Below are 20,396 nucleotides of genomic sequence, written 5' to 3' on the forward strand. Positions count from 1 at the left end.
TGGTGGTGTAGCCTGCACACTTTAAAATCAATCCGATTTTCAACACATCACAAAACTGACCCACAAGAAACATCTTAACAAGAATTTTTGTCGGAGAGGGGGAATGTTCCCCACTCAGCTCTAGTCCATAATTTAAAAGATTCCATAGAGAATTATCTCCAGTGAAAAGCTCTAGTGGGGGAACATTGAAGCTGGTGAAAGTTGAGGCTGGTGTCTTGGCTCTTTCCTCGGGTAGGCAGAGTCCCTGGCCCAGCTGAGGTAGGGTTGAAAAGGCTGGACTAGAGCAGTTTCACTGACAGGCAAAAGAGGTGGCAGGGGTGGGGAGCTAAGTTCCCTCTAAGCTGCACGGCCACGCAGCAGGCTATCAAGGGCCGCTCAGGCACACCGCCACAGGGGCCTGGCCCTGGAGAAGAGAGAGGTAGGGGATGTGCAGGGCTGTGGCGAGAGAAGGTTGGGGTAGTCCTCTATGCCATAGCCCCATGGCAGCCTGCACCCCAAACCCCTCATCCCAGCCCCACCCCAGCATCCTCACCCCAACCCTCTGCCCCAGCCTTTAGCCCCCTCCCACACTCCGAACCCCTCCACCTCACCCCTGCCATACATCACCTCCATAGTGGTGCACATAACAAAATTCATTCCACACATGGGTGTAAAAAATTAGAGGGAACATTGGTGAGGGAACAAGGAGGTGCAGATAGTGTTTCTGTGTTTCACCAAAATCAACAGTGTTCTGCCCAGTGATGCTCAGAGCATTCCCTGATATTCCGGAATTGGTCCGATGTGATGGTCACAGAGATCACAGTCAGGCTTTTCCAGGGCTAATTTCCACAACACTCTTGTTATCAGCCCCCTTCCACCTCATCCTCCTTCGCCTGTGTAAACACATCGGGTTTGGTGCAGATCCAGTGTCTCTCATTGGTGCACCGTGAACTGCTGACCCCTTTCTCATCATTCAGATACGCACAGTCTCCTCCTCCTCTTATCACAAACCTGAAAGACAGAAGCCAGGGAGCTGGTGTCAGGCAGTAGTTGGGCGTTTCCCGTCAGTCACAGATAGGGGGAGACAACACTGACTGGTGGATCGACCTGAACTTGGTATCTCAGAAACCCAGGACCCAAAGCCCAGGGAATGCACAGAGGCAGGAGAAAGACTCACGTGTTGTTGAATTCGGTGCCGTTGGCCCATTTCCAGGGCTGCCCCAGGTCCCTCCAGAGGCCGATCCAGTGGTCGGGTTTGCCTTTATAGCGCAGCAAGAAAGCCTAAAAACAGCAGAGGGAGAGGTGGTGTCAGAGCCCGACCCTGCTGCTCCCCCAGGCTCTGGGCAGGGAATCCCAGGTGTACACGGAAGGGCTCTGAGTGTTTCCAGGGGGTGGCTGGGGATTTTCTCCTCCCTCTTGCCCAGCTCTGGGTAATTCAGTATTAACCCTCTCACCCCAAACCCAGCTTCCCCTCACCCCAATCTGGGCTGGGGCAGCTCTTGGGTGCTGCTGGGTCTAAGCTGCCCCCCGCACCCCATGCCAGGCCAGGTTGTGTGTGAAAACCCCATCTCCTTACAGAGCAGCTGAGCTCCCCTCACCATCGCAGGGGAAGGAGAGAGAGACAATCTGCATAGGGAAGGGGCCAGGACTAAGAGAAGACGCCCTCCCCCCTATTCTCAGCCAGGAGGGGCCTGGGCCCAGGCGTCCCCTCTCCCCAACTGGTTGCCCTTTCCTCTGTACAGGAGCAGCACTGGCTGCGTTGTGCTGGGTCCTCAGTCCCCCTCCATGCAGCTCAATAGGCCAGGAGATGCCCAAGCCAGCTCAGCCTTAGAGAGGGGCTGTCTCCTATTGGAGGGGGAGGGGAGGAAGAGAATGGCTGAGAGTGGGTTTTCCCCAGGGTCACACGCTGACACTAGAGGAGCCCTAGGCCCAGCCAGGCCTGGCATTCAGCTGATGGAAGTTCATTCGCTCTGGCCTCCCAGCACGAGAGGAGTCACAGAGCCCAGGTCCTACTGCAGCAGCCACCACTGAGCCAAGGCCAGTGTATCGCAATTAGAGTCTCACCATGTCCTGCTCACTGTCGATCCCGGCCAGGGAGGCGCTGAGTGCAGAGCAGTTCGTCAGGCTGTAGTTCCAGTTCCCTTCAGTCTTTGAGAAATAGTAGCATTTCCCTCGGTAACCAACCCAGTCATCCGGGCAGCAGATCACAGCTGAAGGAAGCTTATATCTCTGCACTGGGAATGAGAAGGTAACACGTGGTATGAGTGGGACCTGCCGCCTGGCCACAAAAAGAACACGGGGAGATGCGCCCCTACGTCCCAGGCTTCTGAGACGCCTCAACCCCCCCCCAGCAGGTGCTGGGAGGGAGCCAGGACGACACTGGGAATCCAGCGCCAGAGGGGGGTTACCTGACCCTGGTCTCACTCTCTTGGGTTCACATTCAATAGGGATGCAGCTGACTAATAGCTCATGCTTCGAATCCCAGCACAGAGAACTGGGCCCGAGATCAGTGTTAGAGCAGGGGGTGGGTAGGGAGCTGCAGAGGGAGGGGACAGTTATTGGGAGACAGCAGGGGGAGAACAATTAATGGATAAGAGGTCAATCTCAACACGATTTGATTTGCTAGGCCTGTTACCAGAAGGAATTTTGCTATCCTGGGTCCTTCCCCCTGTTCTTTGCTTCCCAGGAGAGGCAGGTTGAGATGAAGATGGGAACAAACTCCCTTCCCTTCACCAGACTGAACACCCGCTCCCTGCGCCCGGCCAGCACAGCCAGACGCAGGGCGATGGAGACGTTTGCCATGATCCGTTTGCAGCCTGAGCCTGAACAGCTACACTGCACTTAGTCCCTTAGCCCAAGAAGCCCCATGAGCCTGCACCAGCTGCCTCAGACCAGCCGCAAGCGTCTAATTACAGTGTGGACGTCCCCTGAGCGGCCAGGAATGCTGTAACTTGATTCACCTCTTAGGTACAGACCAGGGGTCGGCAACCTACGGCACGCGTGCCAAACACGGCACACAAGCCGATTTTGAGGGCACGCTGCTGTCCACTGAGAGGAGGCGGAGGAGGGGCCGGAATGCACCACGCCGGGGGAAGAAGCGGGGGAGGGGGGAAGCTTGATCCTGCGGCAGCCAAACATCCCTCCTCCCCTGTTTCTTCCCACAGCGTGGTGAATTCCGGCCCCTCCTCCTCCCAGAGGAGCAGAGCCGAGCGGCAGCGTGCTCGCTGCTCCATAGAGGAGGCAGAGAAAGGTAGGGACGGGCCTGGGAGAAGGGGGTGGAACAGGGTAATCCCTCCCAGCCCCCTGCCATGAGCCGCTCAGGGCAGGGGGCTGGGAGCACCCCCACGAGCCGAGCACCCCAGCCTCCTGCCCTGCACCCCCCCCAACCCTCTGCCCTGAACCCCCCACACCCAGCCTTGTGCCCTGACCTCGAGCCGTCCCCCACCCCAACACCCAGCCCTCTGCCCTGAACCCCCCTAAGGCTGGCGGCGTAAGATCAGCATTTTAATTTAATTTTAAATGAAGCTTCTTAAACATTTTGAAAACCTTGTTTACTTTACATACAACAATAGTTTAGTTATATAATATAGACTTAGAGACCCCTTCTAAAAAAACGTTAAAATGTATTACCGACACGCGAAACCTTAAATTAAAGTGAATAAATGAAGGCTCGGCACACCACTTCTGAAAGGTTGCCTACCCCTGGTACAGACCTTTCTTCCCCCAAATACAGCAGCTAGAAGGAAACTCGCTGGAAGCCCTCACTGTAGTGACACCCTTTCAGTGCCATGAGAGAGCAGCAGTGGGGTCACCCATAACTAACACCAAGCAGCTATTGGCAAGGTCAGTGCATTAGGTGAATAACCAGAGACAGGGTTATTAGGGTCACTATGGGAAGAGTTGCTAACCCAGTCCAAACACCATGTCAATGGGTGATCCCCCTCCCCCCAGAATCACTCCTGCTCGCTCTCAGCCTCAGGGAGATCTCATGTGGTTTCCCTTTTGGGGTGGGGAGGAGTTTGACCCAAACACCTCTAGCCATTTTTGTGCATGTCACGTTTTTTGTTCATTTTGTACCACAATAACTCTGTAGCTGGTTTTAAGCCTTTCCTTGTGGCTGGGACTGGGACACACTTATGTCTGGGAGAATATTAGCAGCCGGGGCAGTGGTGATCAAAGAAAGAGCAGGTCATGTGTCAGGCATGTATTTCCCTGGAGATGTCACAGTGCAGGGTGCTGTACACACTAGTGCTCACACACACGAATGGGGCAGGGCAGTCAGTCCACACGATGCTTTCTGGTGCTGCTCAGTGTGTAGTTTGTGTCACTCATTTCAGGGAGCAACTCAGCTGTGGGGGGCACTGGGGCATGCTGTGCTTCAAAGCAGCACCCTGGAACCCCCCTATTCACCACTGTCATATAATTCTATGTTTTGTACAAAGTGCGCCTTGTGAGGCTTCGTTTTAAAAGTCTTGATCTGTTGAACATTAATATCCCGTTGGATTGTATGTGCTGTCATTGGATGGGAAGTTATGCTACGTGTGTGTTACTGAAATATGTTGTGGTTAGGAACACCCACAACCAGCCTTTCAGATACAGCCATGGAGCAGCCAGATGCTGCTGATGGCCCACTAAAGGAATCCACACTCCCAAGGTGTATCCCAGGAACAAAATACAATGGAGACTTCTCAGAGAGAGCATGTAGACAATGGAGACTGCTTGACTCAGGTCATAGCAAAGGATCTTTCCAGCAAGCTGGAAGAAACTATAAAAGAGGGGAAGTGACATCACCCTTTGGCCTCACTCCTCCCACAACTCAACACCTGGAAACATGTCTGGAGGTAAAAGACTGAACGGGGGAGGTGATCCCAGGGTGGAAAGAAGAATCTCAGCCTGTGTATTAAGGAACTATACCATCTACCAGGGTCAGACACTGCTTCATTCCAGTCCTGTCTAGTTTATAGAACTCAGATTGCGATTTTACTCGGGCATCTGACCAGGGCAAATCAGTACAGTTCTGGGGTCCTAGGCTAGGGAAATTGGCTGGAGCCCCTCTATTATTAGTTCACGCGTGAACTGGGAGAAGCATTCATGTAACTCAGCTGGGTGTGTCCCCTGCCTGTGGATGGCTGTGTAAGTACAGTACCTGACACAGGTTGTAGCTTAGCAACAGCATCACAGTGTGAGAGGAAGCCCAGGTTGGAGGGACAGAGGGCTCAGCAGCACCCCAGTTCCAGGTTGCACCCTGGGGAACCCGTCACAGGCACAATTTCACGTTTCACACCCTGTACAGAGCTGGATATAGGAATATACAGGCTTCCAGGAGAAAGGCTTCCAGGCTTGCTGGGCCCCTTCCAGCAGTGCCTAGGAGGGACAGGGCACAGCAAGGAGCCTTTCAGTTCTGGGAGCCCCTGACCGGTGCCATCTCCACCATCTGACCCCGCTGCGTTCTGGGGGCTCCCTGAACCTTTAGGTGTGGAACCCCAAGCTCATAGATCTCACCTTACGCTGGGTGAGCCAATGCTGCCCATTCCAACATCCGGCCAGCGCAGCAGGGAGCTGGGACTCACGGCCCGCCTTTAGCAGGGCAGCTGGCACCGGTGTAAGGATGGGGAGGCAGTTACATCAGTGCAAACCCCTCACACAGATGTGCTGGAGCAGCATGTCCTGCTGTGGTAACTTACTGCAGTGACTGGCACCGGGGCAAGCCCCTTTCTGCATTAATGCAGTGCATCTATGTTAGCAGTTTGCACCAATTCAACTGCACTAATGTTACATCAGCACAGAGGATTCCTAATGCAGACAGACCTGGATTCACCCCCTCTCCGAGCTGTTAAACCCTCCTGGGGCCCAGTGATCAGATCCCAGGGGAATAGATAAATCCCACCCCTCACAGTTTTACAGAACCTCCTTCCCCAGACGATTGGCAGATACAGCCAGGATCACGTTCACCATGAACAGCCTCTCTCTGCGCTAGCACACGCTGTCTGTGCAGGTGGGGGAGTCAATAGTGCTACGGGTCCCTGCACTGCTGAGGTCACTAACTGGTGGGTTTCACACGGCGTTAATGGCGGTGTCTGTGCTACATTCTACAGCTCATTTCAGTGACACGCCAGCACCTGCCAGCCCAGCCCTGGGCATGACCTGGGGATGCAGGAAGGCCAGGCTGGTACCTCAGGGCGACACGCTGCAGGCAGAGGGCCCAGCTCATCGCTGCCCTGCACCTTCTCCTGTCAGTCACCCCCACTCTGCACAGGGGGACCAGCGACTGTGCCTGGGGCCCGACAATAGTGATTTAGACCCCAAGTGCTCAGAGTTGGGCTGGGGGCAGCTAATGTCAGTCAGATCATCCGACACAGAGTGCCTAGGTGCAGGGGTCTGGGAGAGAGCGGGAGGAGGGTCGTGGAGGAGCATCCCCCAGGAATCCTCTGTCCCAGGGGCAGAAGCCAGATAGGCCGGGAGGAGAGACTGTGACTATGGTGGCTCCAGGGGGAACGGGATGTGCAGAGAAGGAGGATGGAGAGTGGAAAACTCACCTGCCAGGACAGTAGCGATGATAAAAGCTGAGGACACAATTGCGAGGATGACTGTGAGGGCGACTGTGCGTCTTGTGCAGTTACGACGAGGTTCTGAAACACAAAGACCAGTCAGGCCGGGCCGCGAGGACACGTCTCACTGACAGCACCAGGGCTGGAGCTGCCCTAGAACATGTGTAACCCGCACACCTTCTGGGCGTGATGATGTCCCATCTAGTGGCACTGAGACCACTTACAGAGAGAGAGAAAACGAGTCTGCTCTACAGCCTTAGCTAACAGCCAGTTGGCTTGTAGCTCATGCGGTAGAGGCTCATGCACTAAGCACCAGAGGTCCCCGGTTCAATCCCCCCCATCAACGACCGGGGTCTGTCAGCATTACACATGCACCATTCTGTCGATTGCTCCTTCCATCAGATACTCTGGGAAAGGAGCCCGGAGGGTCAGGCAGGCTGGGGCTGGCAGAACAGTCCCTCCTTCCCCTCAGCCCAGTGCCCTCCCTGGGCACCCCCAGCCAGGCTGTCACGGGGCCCGGTGAGCTCAGGGGCACAGAGACAAGGACCAGCATGTTCTGGTGGCAGGAGCTCAAGCTGCCCCCCCACCATCCCTACCCCCGCTCTGCCCCCTGCAGAGCGTGGGCTGGGCCCACACTGCCGAGTGCGCCTGTCCCTGCACACTGGGGTCTCACACTGGCCATACACAGCAGAAGGGGGGAGAACAAACCAGGCAGAGATGGGCCAGTGCTGTCACGGGGTCTGACACACCCAGGCCAAATGACCCCTGCACAGGCCCACGGCCACCGCTGTGTGCGCCAGACAGTAGCTGTGAGCCAGGGATCGGTGCCCTGAGAGCCCCTGGGGCAGATCCAGTCCCTGCTGCCCACAGACGGGGGGTTGCTGGGCACTGGCTGCTGCCACTGAGAACATGGCCCCATGTGGGGCAGCCTCAGTGTCTCTCTCCAGCCTGTTCCCAGGCAGTGACGCCCCATTACCTGGCTCCGCGCCAGTCTTCTGGTGTCCATCGCTATTAGCTCTCCCCTGCAGCGGCACTTGGCTCTCAGCAGCCCCAGCTGCTGGCCCCATTGTCTCTCAGCGACACTCAGGCTACAGATGCCAGGCTGGGGTCGGCTCCTCTCTGCCTGCCTGGGTCCCATTCAGCAGCCGCAAAGCCAAGCCCGGGCGGGGGTCCTGGCCCTGCTCCTCCCCGCTCTGGACTCTCCAGCCGATCTGATGGACCAAGCAGAGCAGGACAGGTCAGTGGGGGAGTGCGGGGGGGATTTGTGGTTTCTCGTTCCCTGCCCAGCAGCCCAACCCCCCGCCAGAGGCGATGCCATGATGATGAAACCCCCTTAACCCCCATCGGCCCCTCCACCCCCCGGGGCTTCAGAGACCGGATCTGCTACAGCCCCCACCCGGACAGGCACCCAGCTGGGGGGGGGGCCGGAACAGCAGGGGCGAGCAGAGAGCAAAGGGGGCAGCAGCCCGGCAAGCACCGGAGGGGGAGATGCGATGCCCAGGCCAGCCCCTGGGTGCCTGTTTCCCATCAAAGCACGGGGGGGGGGTCACTGCCCGGCCACCCAACAACGGGGGGGGGAGGAACCGGCTCTGCCCTGGCAGGGGCTGGGCGCGGGGGACCGCGGGGGGCTGCAGCGGGGACGGCTCCGCCCCGGGCCCCCGCGCTCGCTCCGGTGGCGGGAAAGGCGGGATTGGGCCAGCGCGTGTGTGTGCGGTGCCCCCCCCCTTCAGCGCGTGTGTGCGCGGTGCCCCCCCCCCCCAGCGCGTGGGGCTCGGGCCAGTGCCGAGCCGGGGAAGGGCAGTAACGGGGGGGGGGGGACTGATCCCCGCCGCGCGCCGGGACCCACCGGCAGCATCTTACCTGGTGCCGTAGCCGCGCGGGACAGGGACAGGGAAATGATCACTTCCCGCGCTCTCCCAACTGCTCCAGACAAACTCCCGCCCGCAGCACCCATCAGCCAATCCCGTTTCGCTACTTTGGGTGTACTGAGCAGGCTCACTCGAACTGAGCATGCCCAGTAACCTTCGTTGTAGCCACTGCCCTCTCTCTGCCCTTACTTCTACTTACGATTTGCTGCCTCCTCTTTGGGGGGGTTTAAAAGTATTAAGGGGGCAAATCGCAGCGGGGGCTGTCAGGGTCTGAGCAGGGGGCAGAATTTTACTGGCCTGGGGGGTTCAAGCTACTGTAGCTAGCGGCAGAAGAGGGGCTGAAGGGCAAAAATCGGTGGTGGGGGGTGAGAGCCGGGGTTAAGCGGGGGAGGGGTGACACTGCCAGACCCCGTGCGGGTACAAAACCCCCGTTTAGGGAGGGGGAGGGGGGGGAACAGTGACCCCGTGGGATGAGCCACCCACTGTGCTCGCTAATCTAGGGGTGTGGGGGGGGCAGAGGCTGTTTTTGTTGTTCTCACAGGGACGCTGCATGTCAGCCTCGGAGCAGGGGGCGGGTTCCTGGGGCTGGGGTCTTAAAGGCACAGGCCTCCAATTCCTAGCCTGTCAAAGCTTAATCAACACAGCTCCTCTCTATCCTATACAAGTGTTGCAGGGCCAGGGCCGCCCAGACGGGGGGGGCCAAGTGGGGCAATTTTCCGCAGGGGCCCCCACGAATATGTCAGAGGCTGCCCCCACCTCCGTCTTCCCCCGGTGTCTCAGCGTGCCGCGTCCGGGAGCGGCCCTGGCGCACTGCAGCGCGGTGGCTCCAACGCTGTCCGGGGCCGATCCTGGTCGCAGCACGCTGAGGCTCCAGGAGAGGGGGTAAGCGCCATGGTAAGGGGTGGTTCACCCCCCCCCCGACCCCATCCTAACCATCACCATCACCCAGCAACAGCCCATTATGTAATTGCAAATGTATACATACCATTACAGCATTTAATGTTTTTAAATAATGTATTTAGTGTATTTTCAAATTATTACAAATTAATTTTTGAATGTATGTCACTGGTTATTTTTTACATTTCCAAATACATGTTACTATAGTATTGCAACTTTTTTTATGGCAGGGGCCCCCAAAATTGCTTTGCCCCAGGCCCCCTGAATCCTCTGGGCAGCCCTGTACACGGCTACGTTACTGATCCAGCCAGGAGACTGAATGCGGTGAAATATTGTACAGACACTCCCTCCCTCCCTCCAACTCTGCCTCTCACATTTTGAATATGTAAAAGTGTCTTCTATCAGTTTCTATGCCTATATGAAATCACTGCAGCTCATTTCTCTTATATAACGTGCTGAGTTGCTAACTCCCTCCCAGAGCCCACATGTCTGCACCCCCTCCTGTACCCCAATCCCATGCCCCAGGTCAGAGCCTGCACCCCTCACTCAAACTACCCATAGCCTGCAACCCTCCTGCACACCAACTCCATCCCAGAACCTGCACCCCAAAAAGGGCTGGATTAACTTTTTGTGGGCCTGGTGCTAAACATATTTGTGGTCCCCAAGGTGGGAAATGGGGACATGGGGCATGGGGGGCAGAGTCCTCAGAGCGACGGGCTGGCCGGGGGCAATGGGAGATGGGTCATGGCACGGCAGGAACAACCCTGCTCCACCCAGCCCAGTACAATGGCACTGTTTACAAACCGGGAGCTGCCAGACGCACACTGGCCAGCCCGGCCCTGTGCTCCCATCATGCTTCTTCCCCTTCGGGGCGGGACCATGACCCCAAGGTGATACCAGAGTGGCCCCTTTGGTTGATCTGCTTCCTCCTGGCTAATGTGACAAATTGATCTATTGTACGATTGAGGCGCGCTGTTTCACGTATTTGTGTGTGAGTCCGTGAAAAGGGAGATAAGCTTTGGGGGTACGGAGCATGCCCCTGAGCCCAAGGTGAGACCAGAGCGGCCCCTTTCATCAATCTGCTTCCTCCTGGCTAGCATGCCCCTGAGTATCCAGTCTGCAAGACACACACACACACCCCGCTTGAACAAAACCCCATCCCTCCCGTTTTGCAACCTTCCCCCAGAGGAAGCAGACCGTGAGTGTTTTCCACCACAAACCCCATCCCTCCCGTTTTGCAACCATCCCCCCCAGAGGAAGCAGACCGTGAGTGTTTTCCACCACAACCCCATCCCTCCCGTTTTGCAACCATCCCTGGACCAGTGACAGGTGCATGAGCAGCCCAGTCATTGGAACTAAGCACGGAGAAGCCGGTGGAAAAAATGAAAGGGGCCACTGTGGTCTCAACGTGGGCTCAGGGGCATGCTCCGTTCCCCCAAACCTTACCTCCCTTTTCACGAATTCAATGGAAGGGGCCACTGTGGTCTCACCTTGGGCTCAGGGGCATGCTCCGTTCCCCCAAACCTTACCTCCCTTTTCACGGATTCACACACAAAAAAGTGAAACAGCATGTCTCAATCATGCAATAGATCAATTTGGCACATTAGCCAGGAGGAAGCAGCCCGTGAGTGTTTTCCACCACAACCCCATCCCTCCCGTTTTGCAACCATCCCTGGACCAGTGACGGGTGCATGAGCAGCCCAGTTATTGGAACTAAGCAAGGAGAAGCCAGTGGAAAAAATGAAAAGGGGCCACTGTGGTCTCAACTTGGGCTCAGGGGCACGCTCCATACCCACAAACCCTACCTCCCCTTTCACGAATGCAATGAAAGCGGCCACTCCGGTCAGGAAGCAGATCGGGATCGTTTTTGACCACATACCCCATCACCTCCTGATTCGCAATCCCATGGACAGGCGGTAGCAAGTTAACAAACGGTTTACCAAACTGCTACGCTGCGTGGCAGAAACCGCTCCCAGTTGCAAAAGAGGAGGATTGCGTTTTGTGCTGATACACGTGTAGTTAAACGTGGGTTGCAGTTGGCGCCTGAGTCCGAAGGCCCAGCCGAAATCCGACACCCCATTTCCCGCCAACCGCACAGCCCCGCCCCCCCTTCCTTGGGAAGCGCAGCGTCTGTATCACTGTAAAGAGGGATCCGGGCTCGGGGGGCCTTGAAAAAGCGGCAATAAATGTTACATGGTTTATGGGGCCCCAGGGCACAGCCAGTCTCTTGTCTCGATACAGCACCGAGCACACCGGGGCTCTGTTCTGCTGTCGTGTGTCCTGGCAGGCCCCTTAGCCCACCTTTGGGGGCTGTAACACCAAGATCTTCCAAATAACCGCTGAGCTCCACCCGAGCCCCAGTCCCCATTGCAGAGCAGGGGGTTGGGACGGAAGTCAGTTTCCCAGGGCACTGCTCTGTAGGAAGATCACAGCTTACCTCCCCCAGGGACTCCATGGCTGCAGCACCCCTTGCAAGGCAGGGCCCTGCCCATCTCCTCCTCTCTGTGCATTAGCTGAGGGGGGAGCCCAAACTCCCCACTTCCCACACAGCGTGTCCTCCCCCATTGATAGTGCAAGGAAAAGCGCGCGAGGGAGCCAGCCAGCCAACCAGAAGGCGACTGCACTGCACGGACACAGTCCAGGGGCGTGGCCATGCACTGTATTAGCATACTGCGCATGGATTGGACAAGGCACCAGGAGCCTTAACTCCATCAGCTGTTGAAATGAATGAAACTTTACTGGCATGGCGGGACATTTGAAGTTACTGAAGTCAACTTTGCAGTCATTGCATAGATAATCCAGCACCATGTTGGCCACATTTTCACCACTACAAGTGAAAGATCTAGTGTAGAGTCAACAGACAAACTGAAATATCCTGCTTTTCTTAAGTCATCCAAAATTGAGCCTCTCACTTCTTTAGCCATGAACTGGATGAGGTCATCCCATATTGTTTTAGACAAGTAGGAAGGCTTCCCACATCCACTGCTTCCGCAATGTTTTATATGGTTAGACAGAAATTGATCAAACTTAGTTTTTTTCTCAGCCCTGGTCTCTGGCCTGTCGATAATGAACAATTAGTGAAGGGTGAGGGTGCTTGTGTAGCCAGATGTGTATATTTTTGTCATATTTCAACAAAAATGTCTATATTTAGAGAGAATCTTCTTTTTCCCATATCTCCTTTATTTATCAACCGATTTTGATAAAATTTGAAATGGAGTCAGGTTTTTTTCTTTTTTAAAGGCTTCTCATATTCATAGAATCACAGGACTGGAAGGGACGTCGAGAGGTCATCTAGTCCAGTCCCCTACACCAAGGGTCTCTAAACTATGGCCCGCGGGCCGGATCTGGCCCGGGGCTTCCATTTGTCCGGCCCTCCAACCAACAGGGGAGAAGCGAACAGCTGAGTAGGCACCAGTCCAGCAGGCAGGGGGTGGGGCCGCCAGCAGCAGCTCCCGTGGGGCGGAAGCACAGTTGAGCTGTGCAGAGGGGTGAGTGCCTCTGGGAGCCAGCGTCCCCCCAAAAGGGGAGCCAACTTAGGGGAGAGTTGCAGCTGCAGCCGAGCAGGCACGGACCCCTGCCTTAGAGTAAAAATACAAGCCAGATGCTTAATTACATCTCCAATAAATGGAGTAAAGAAGATGGAAATTGACAATTTCCTAATGGTTAAAATTTTAACTACAGCACTAATAGAACCAAACAGTATTTGTATGATACAATGTGTGAGTTTTTAGAAATAAAAACAATTACGTGAAATGATTTTTAATGTATTGACAAATATTTTTTGTGATTTCACAGTACCTGCATCAATTAACTTTTATATCTGAGTTAGAATTTAATGCAACACTGACACAGTAGAGTAGTGTTGTTTTTTAATGATTTTGCATATATTTGCATATATTTAATTTCTTTCACCGTCGCTTTGGCCCACGAAGCCCCTTCAAAACTCTAATATGGCCCTCGTCTCATAAAGTTTGGAGACCCCTGTCCTACACTCAAAGCAGGACTAAGTATTATCTAGACCATCTCTGACAGGTGTTTGTCCAATTTGCTCTTAAAAGTCCCCAATGATGGAGATCCCACAACCTCCCTAGGCAATTTATTCCAGTGTTTCACCACCCTGCCAGTTAGGAAGTTTTTCCTAATGTCCAACCTAAACCTCCGTTGCTGCAGTTTAAACCCATTGCTTCTTGTCCTATCCTCAGAGGTTAAGAAGAACAATTTTTCTCCCTCCTCCTTATAACAATCTTTTATGTACTTAAAAACTTATTATGTCCCCCCTCAGTCTTTTCTTCTCCAGACTAAACAAACCCATTTTTTTCAATCTTCCCTCATAGGTCATGTTTTCTAGACCTTCAATCATTTTTGTTGCTCTTCTCTGGACTTCCTCCAATTTGTCCACATCTTTCCTGAAATGTGGCACCCAGAACTGGACACAATATGCCATTTGAGGCCTAATCAGGGTCTTTGGTGGAAATTTGGCGGTGGGTCCTTCACTCACTCCGGGACCTGCCGCTGAAGTGCCCCGAAGACGCAGAGTGGAAGGACCCCCGCCGCCGAATGCTCAGAGGAGGAGCGCTGCTGCCTGCGGTGGCAAAAACCCTGGCACTGCTCCTGCCTGCAGGACAATAATTAATGAATAAAAGATTGAGTTCAACACGATTTGACGGGTCTGTTACCCCAAGGAATCCTGCTGGCCTGGGCCACTGCCTCCTCCCCCTGCCCTGCGCTTGGCTTCCCAGGAGAGGCAGGCTGAGATGAAGATGGGAACAAACTCCCTTCCCTTCAGGAGACTGAACACCCGTTGCCCGGCCCGTCCAGCACAGCCAGACGCAGGGTGATGGAGACGCTTGTTGTGATGTTTGCCTGTCAGGAAGAATTCCTGTGACACTCCCAGCCTGGGGGTGTAACACATCTCAGAGCATTTCACCCCAGGCACAAGAGCAACAGCCGCACGTTCAGAGCAATAAACGGCAGGTGAATAACTGAGAAGTGAAGTCACTTTCAGTCAGGGACATGAGATGACCACAAGGTGGCGCCAGACCTCCAGCAACAGGAAATGGCCAGTTACACTGACTGGCTGGGTTGCCAACTTTCTAATTGCACAAAACTGCCCTGCACCTTCCCTGAGGCCCCACCCTGCACTCGCTTCATTCCCCCTCCCTCCCTCCCTCCCTTTCACTGGGATGGGGCAGGGGGTTGGGGCTGGGAGCTGTGGGGGGGGCAGAAATGAGGGGTTTGGAGTGTGGGAGGGGCTCAGGGCTGGGGCAGGGGATTAGGGTGCGGGAGGGGGTGCAGGCTCCAGCTGGGGGTGTGAGCTGTGGTGTGGGGCCAGGGATGAGGGGTTTGGAGTGCAGGAGGGGCTCAGGGCTGGGGCAGGGGGTTGGGGTGTGGTAGGTGGTTTGGGGTCCAAGCAGCGCTTATTGCGGCTCCCGGCATAGGCGCCGACTTCCCCTTTAGCCGGGGGGTGCTTGACCCGCCCCCACTCCACCCCTTCCCCCCCCAACCCCAACCCCCGTCCTGCCTCTTCCCACCCCTGCTCCACCCCAACTCTGGCCCCACTCCACCAGTTCCCCCAAGCCCAGCCCCCGTCCCGCCTCTTCCCACCCCTGCTCCACCCCGGCTCTGCCCCCACTCCATCCCTTCCCCCAAGCCCCAGCCCCTGTCCCGCCTCTTCCGACCCCTGCTCCACCCCGGCTCTGCCCCCACTCCACTCCACCCCTTCTCCCCAGCCCCCGTCCCACCTCTTCCTACCCCTGCTCCACCCCGACTCTGCCCCCACTCCATCCCTTCCCCGAAGCCCCAGCCCCTGTCCCGCCTCTTCCCACCCCTGCTCTACCCCGGCTCTGCCCCCACTCCACTCCATCCCTTCCCCCAAGCCCCATCCCCCATCCCACCTCTTCCCACCCCTGCTCCACCCCGGCTCTGCCCCCACTCCACCACTTCCCCCAAGCCCTAGCCCCCGCTCTTGTAGAAGCAGGATTTTATAATTGTACTATGAGAATTAATGTATGATTTGAATAGCAGAAAGGAATGACCCTCTGGGACTATGGGATTCTGTTTCCCATATGCATTACAAATTGGGCCCTTTTTAGTTCTTTGTTTCAAGGTTTAATTAGTAAAAGACAGAATCCCGTATTGTGTCTGTGTTAAGTAAATTAGAGGAACGTTGAAGGCCTGTGCCCCAATGTGAATTGTTTTGGTTATAAAACTTAGCAAGGTTTAATTTACAATGTCTTTTTGCTCGATATACAATGCTCCTGTTTGTGTTCTCAAAGGTCTCTGTAAAAGACTGTTTGTGTGACTGAGGAATGCATGCACCAGGAAAAGATAAGGTGTGAAGGTTATTGTTAACCAAATGGTCAAGAAAGGAGGAGCAAAGACACTCATCGAGCCCAAAGGGCTTCAGAGACCTGATCTGCTACGGGCCCCACCCGCCGGGATCTACCCACCCCTGATAGGCACCCAGCTTGTTGAGGGGAGAAGAGCCCCATCCACCCAGCCCCCAGGAACAGGAGTGAGCAGAGAATCAAAAGGGACAGCAGCCCGGCAAGCACCAGAGGGGGGAACCTCAATGCTCAGCCACTAGCTGCTCTGTTTCCCACCACAGCACACGGGGAGGAAGGGGATGGGGAAGAATCACTGCCCAGCCATCTGACTACACGGGTGGAGGGGGAGGTAGGTTACTCGCACAGAGCGAATGCTAACAGAAAGCAATGCACCGCGCCCACTGCGGACCCTGGCTGCACACGGGCAGGGTTGTCCTGGGGCTGTGGCTCTGTCAGGGCATTGGCTGTTTTGCCATCTGCTGCTCCACAGAGATCCCCAGCAGCACCTCCCAATGGCAGCTGCAATGTGATGTTCACAGCAAGGCACAAAGCATGGTTCAAATCTACAATCCAAGCACAGAGCCCCGCGGCTGGGTTAGAGGCCGAGTGCCCAGAGGTTTGTGCTGCTCATGCAGAGGGATGAAAGCAAAAACATCCAGCTAGGAACAAGGAACCGCCATTGACAACCATGTCAGGCTATGAGCTGTCTCCATGTAGACAAAGATCTCAGGCCCCTCAATCCCAACCAGCAGCTCCCAACTATCCCAGACCTCAGCTCCCCCGCCACAGTTTTGTCAATACTCCTCAGTTCCACCCCAAAGCCCCCTGCAGTTCTGGCCCTAGGTTACCCCATACAGCTCTCTTGATTCTCTTCACTCCTTCTTGGCAGATACAGGACACACAGCGGGGCAGTGTCCGGGTTTCCTTGGCACTCAATTGGAGTGAGCTCCATAACTTGAGGCTCCAACCTTCATAAGTAACATGGCCACTGCAACCCCACATCAGCCAAACCCATAGATGGCGCTAGGAGGGCTTCTGGAGGCTATTTCTTGTGCTGCGCAGGCCACAGGGAAATGTTTTACTCCATATTTTGTGCCCTCAAAAAAGAAAGGTTTTAAATTTTTAAACCCAGCCTGTTTTATTTGTCTCCTTCTGCCCCACTAGCCAGGTCCTGGGCAGAGATTTTCAAAGCTGCTTAAGGGACCTGGATGCCTAGTTCATCACAACTCAGAAAAACCTCTTGAAAATGAGCTTCCTAGTGCCCTGACTGGGGGTTGCCTGCTGGGGCTGACCCAGTGACCTCTGGATCTAGAAAGGAGGTGCCTCTAACAGAAGGGAGATAAACCCAGTTGCTCCTAGCAAGCAACCTGCCTACATGCTGCAGATGAAGATGAAACACCCCCAAGGTCCCTGCCAATCTGACCTGGGGGAAAGTCCTTCCTGACCCCATATATGGTGATCACTTAGACCCTGAGCGTGTGAGCAAGAACCAGCCAGCCAAGCTCCTGAGACAGAGAAAGCTTGGTACCACTCCAGAGCATTGGCCCACCCCATCCAGTGTCCCATCTTCAACCATGGTCAATGCTGATGCTTCAGAGGATAGAGACAAAAAGCAAACACCTCTCCCCCACCCCCAAAAACAGAATACACTGGGGGGAGGGAATCCCTTTCTGACCCCTGCAGGTGACCAGCTGAAGCCCTGAAGCATGAGATTTAGGACCATAAGACATATACCAGAAGAGACCCCAACGTTGTCTAGCCCACACCCACCATCACAGGCAACTCCCTCATACAATCACACTCATAAATGTGTCCAGTCTCTCATAAAACTAAGTTGTTTGCCCCGCACAACTCCTACTGGGATGCTGTTCTAGAACATCCCTCCTTTTATGGTTAGAAACCTAATCTCCAGCCTGGACTTGTTCCGGCCAACTGAGCCCCATTTGTTCTTGTAGCTACATTATCCTTTAGCTAGAACAGCTCTTCATCCTCCCTGGTGTTTAATAACCCTCCACCCCCACCTATTTATAGAGACCCATCAGATCCCCTCTCAGCCTTTGTTTTGCTAGACTAAACCAGCCAAGCTCTCCCAGTCTCCTGTTATAAAACAAGCCCTTTATTCCCCACATGACATTATGCCCCACTTATGCTTATGATCTGAGTATGGCATAACTAAGATGTAGTTTATGCAAGATGCATCTTGATAGATATCATTGGAAAGGTTATGATTTATTTAATGTGATTATCCACTTTGTTTGCATGTATCATTTCTGTATCTGGAGTTAGGAATATTATAACTCTGGTTACACATGGGAAACACCCACCAGACAGTAAGCAATCAGCCTGGAAGGGCCAGTAGGAAAGACAATGGGTCTTTGAAGATGCTGATCTCCCATCTTCCTGGAGTTCCTTCCTCTGAACATTACAAATAAACCTTGTCTCTGTTGTAGGAGCAGCAGTGATCTGTACGCTATGTATAACCTGTATGCTCAAAAGGTCTGTTATACTTCCCCCTGCCCCATTTTGTCTCCTTTCCCTCTCTGCATACCTGTGAGGTGACTTTCCCCTTCCCCCTCCCTCCTGGAATGCTTGTGGGATGAATGGGCTGCTTGAACAGCTGGAAGATCAGAAGAGCTCCCAGGTAGGCAAAGTGTCTGGGACTCTGATTAGGCAGCGATCACACACCCAATGCATGGACACTGCATGGACACTGACCGAGATAGAGTGTGACCAACCAGACGTGGCCAAGTCATCTTTAGTCGCAGGCCATGAGGAACAGGTCCTTAAAAGAAGAAGGGGCCATGTGCTCGGGATTGCACTCACAAGCTTGTACCTCCCGTGAAGGCCCTTCGCCCAGACCGCCTGGTCAGTGGTTCGCTGCGTTGCATTCCATCGTGTCTCGGGAAGACTTACCTTCATCACACCGTCCATCGCTGTGCTGTGAGACACTTACCTTGAAGGATCCTGACATCTCCAGTGCCGTGCCTGTCCTGAGCGTGTGAGTATGCGAGTGTGAGTGTAACCCCACGCCCCATTCTTTTGAGCTTAACTCTCAGTATAATAAACGTGCTGCTTTCTGCCAAATTCTGGTGGGTCATTAGTCCTCCCTAAGTTTACTAGCTGCCCCAATTTCGGGTAACAGTCTTATGGTTGCTTTAACACCACAAGGTCATGTGATGATGTCACCTGGTACAAAATACCACCTTGGACATTTTTCCACTGAAAGTGTGTGTGTGTGTGGGGGGGGGGGGGAACAGACAAGGGGAGGGGAGATCAAACAGGGAAACAAAAGATTCCTGCAATATGTAAATCCTATTTAAGGCTAGAGAATGAGTTAATCAAGGTCGCCAGTTCTTCACTGAATCCCCACCCAGGATGACTAAGACTGATCTGAGGAAAAAAGTCTGGGGTCCAGACTGAGACAGGGGTCTAGCCTGTGAAGAGAAATATCTGGAACTCTAAGCTGCAGAAACGCTGCAAGGTGCCTAGAACAACATTTAGGGTGAGAAAATACTATTTGTAACCTGTTTCTTTAGTGAATTAAACTTAGGTTGCGTGTTTGTTTACTTTGCTCAGTAAACTGCTTTGTTCTGTCCCTTAAAATTCATCCTTTGTAGTTAATAAACCTGTTTTGTTTTCTAAAATCTGGTTTGTGCAATTCATAACTGGGGGGGGGGGGCAAAGAACTGTGCGTATCTGCCTCCATATTGATGGAGGGGGTGATTTTCATGAGCTTATGCTAGATCTCTATACAAGACAATATAATTTTGGGTTTACTCAAATAGTATTCAGCATCAGCCACATAATACACAGATGGCCAGACAGGGAGATAACCTCAGCTATAACCTGCCTGAAAGGTCCTGAAACCTTCTGGTGACCTGCATTAACTCCCGTGCACAGGGGTGCTGGGCAATCCCCTTGCTGAATCCTCCCACAGAGAGCTGATCGCAGTCTCTGTGTGATTCTACAGCTGGATGTGTCCCTACGTGTGTGTGTGCTGGAAGGGGGCTTGAGAGCTGTCACGGCATAGAGTAAGGGGAATCCAGGCTGGTGGGACAGGCAGACTCAGTGGGACCCCAGCACATCCGGTGGCACCCCGAAAGGGGGGTCCAATCCGTCACACCCCAATCATCCTAGTAGCTCTTCTCTGCACCTGTTCCAGTCTGAATTCAATGTTCTTAAGGTTTTGGAGTTAATGCAGGCCACCAGAAGGTTTCAGGACCTTTCAGGCAGGTTGTAACTGGGTTATCTCCCTGTCTGGCCATCTGTGTATTGTGTGCCTGATGCTGGATACTATTTGAGTACTGAGCCAGGTGAAAATTGAGAGCTTGCAAAATCCACAGAAATAGAAATCTACAGGAAGAAACGAACAGCGGGGGTCTCATGAAAGAAAGGTCACACTCTGCCTGGCTGTACAATGCTGCAAGGATTCCGGGTGAGCAGGACATGGTTAGACAGGAGAATATCTTGTTAAATAAGTCTAGGATCTAGAACGCCTGTTATGATTTTATTATATATAGAACCATTTGTTTCCAAGACTTCTACTTGAATCGCTGCTTTGTTAAACTGATCCTTGATTTCACTATGAACATATGTAAATGCTGTGTATTAAGTGGAGCAGTGATCTGCGGTGGAATTGTTCCTTTGGAAGCAGCGAATCTGTAAATAATACAGGTGTCAAGGGGACCAGGAGCTCGACACTCAAGGCGGATGATCAGAGGGTCTGAGGGCAGAATGGGCCTATTGCTACCCTGCAGTGACTGCAAACCCAGCAGTGA

The 20,396-nt window shown here is 54.0% G+C and overlaps 1 protein-coding gene across 1 annotated transcript; it reads right to left on the minus strand.

Annotated features, from left to right (window-relative positions):
- Window positions 1-7,645, minus strand: LOC101953012 (C-type lectin domain family 2 member B-like). The gene is made up of 5 exons (XM_008176429.4): window positions 7,504-7,645; window positions 6,516-6,608; window positions 2,044-2,213; window positions 1,157-1,260; window positions 1-990 (listed from the first exon to the last, which is right to left on the minus strand). The coding sequence occupies exons 1-5, from the start codon at window positions 7,592-7,594 to the stop codon at window positions 843-845; spliced, it is 606 nt and encodes a 201-aa protein (XP_008174651.3). The 5' UTR covers window positions 7,595-7,645; the 3' UTR covers window positions 1-842.
- Window positions 7,646-20,396: the final 12,751 nt, after the last annotated feature.

This window comes from Chrysemys picta, chromosome 12, assembly GCF_011386835.1.
Source record: "Chrysemys picta bellii isolate R12L10 chromosome 12, ASM1138683v2, whole genome shotgun sequence".
NCBI classification, from domain to species: Eukaryota; Metazoa; Chordata; order Testudines; family Emydidae; genus Chrysemys; species Chrysemys picta.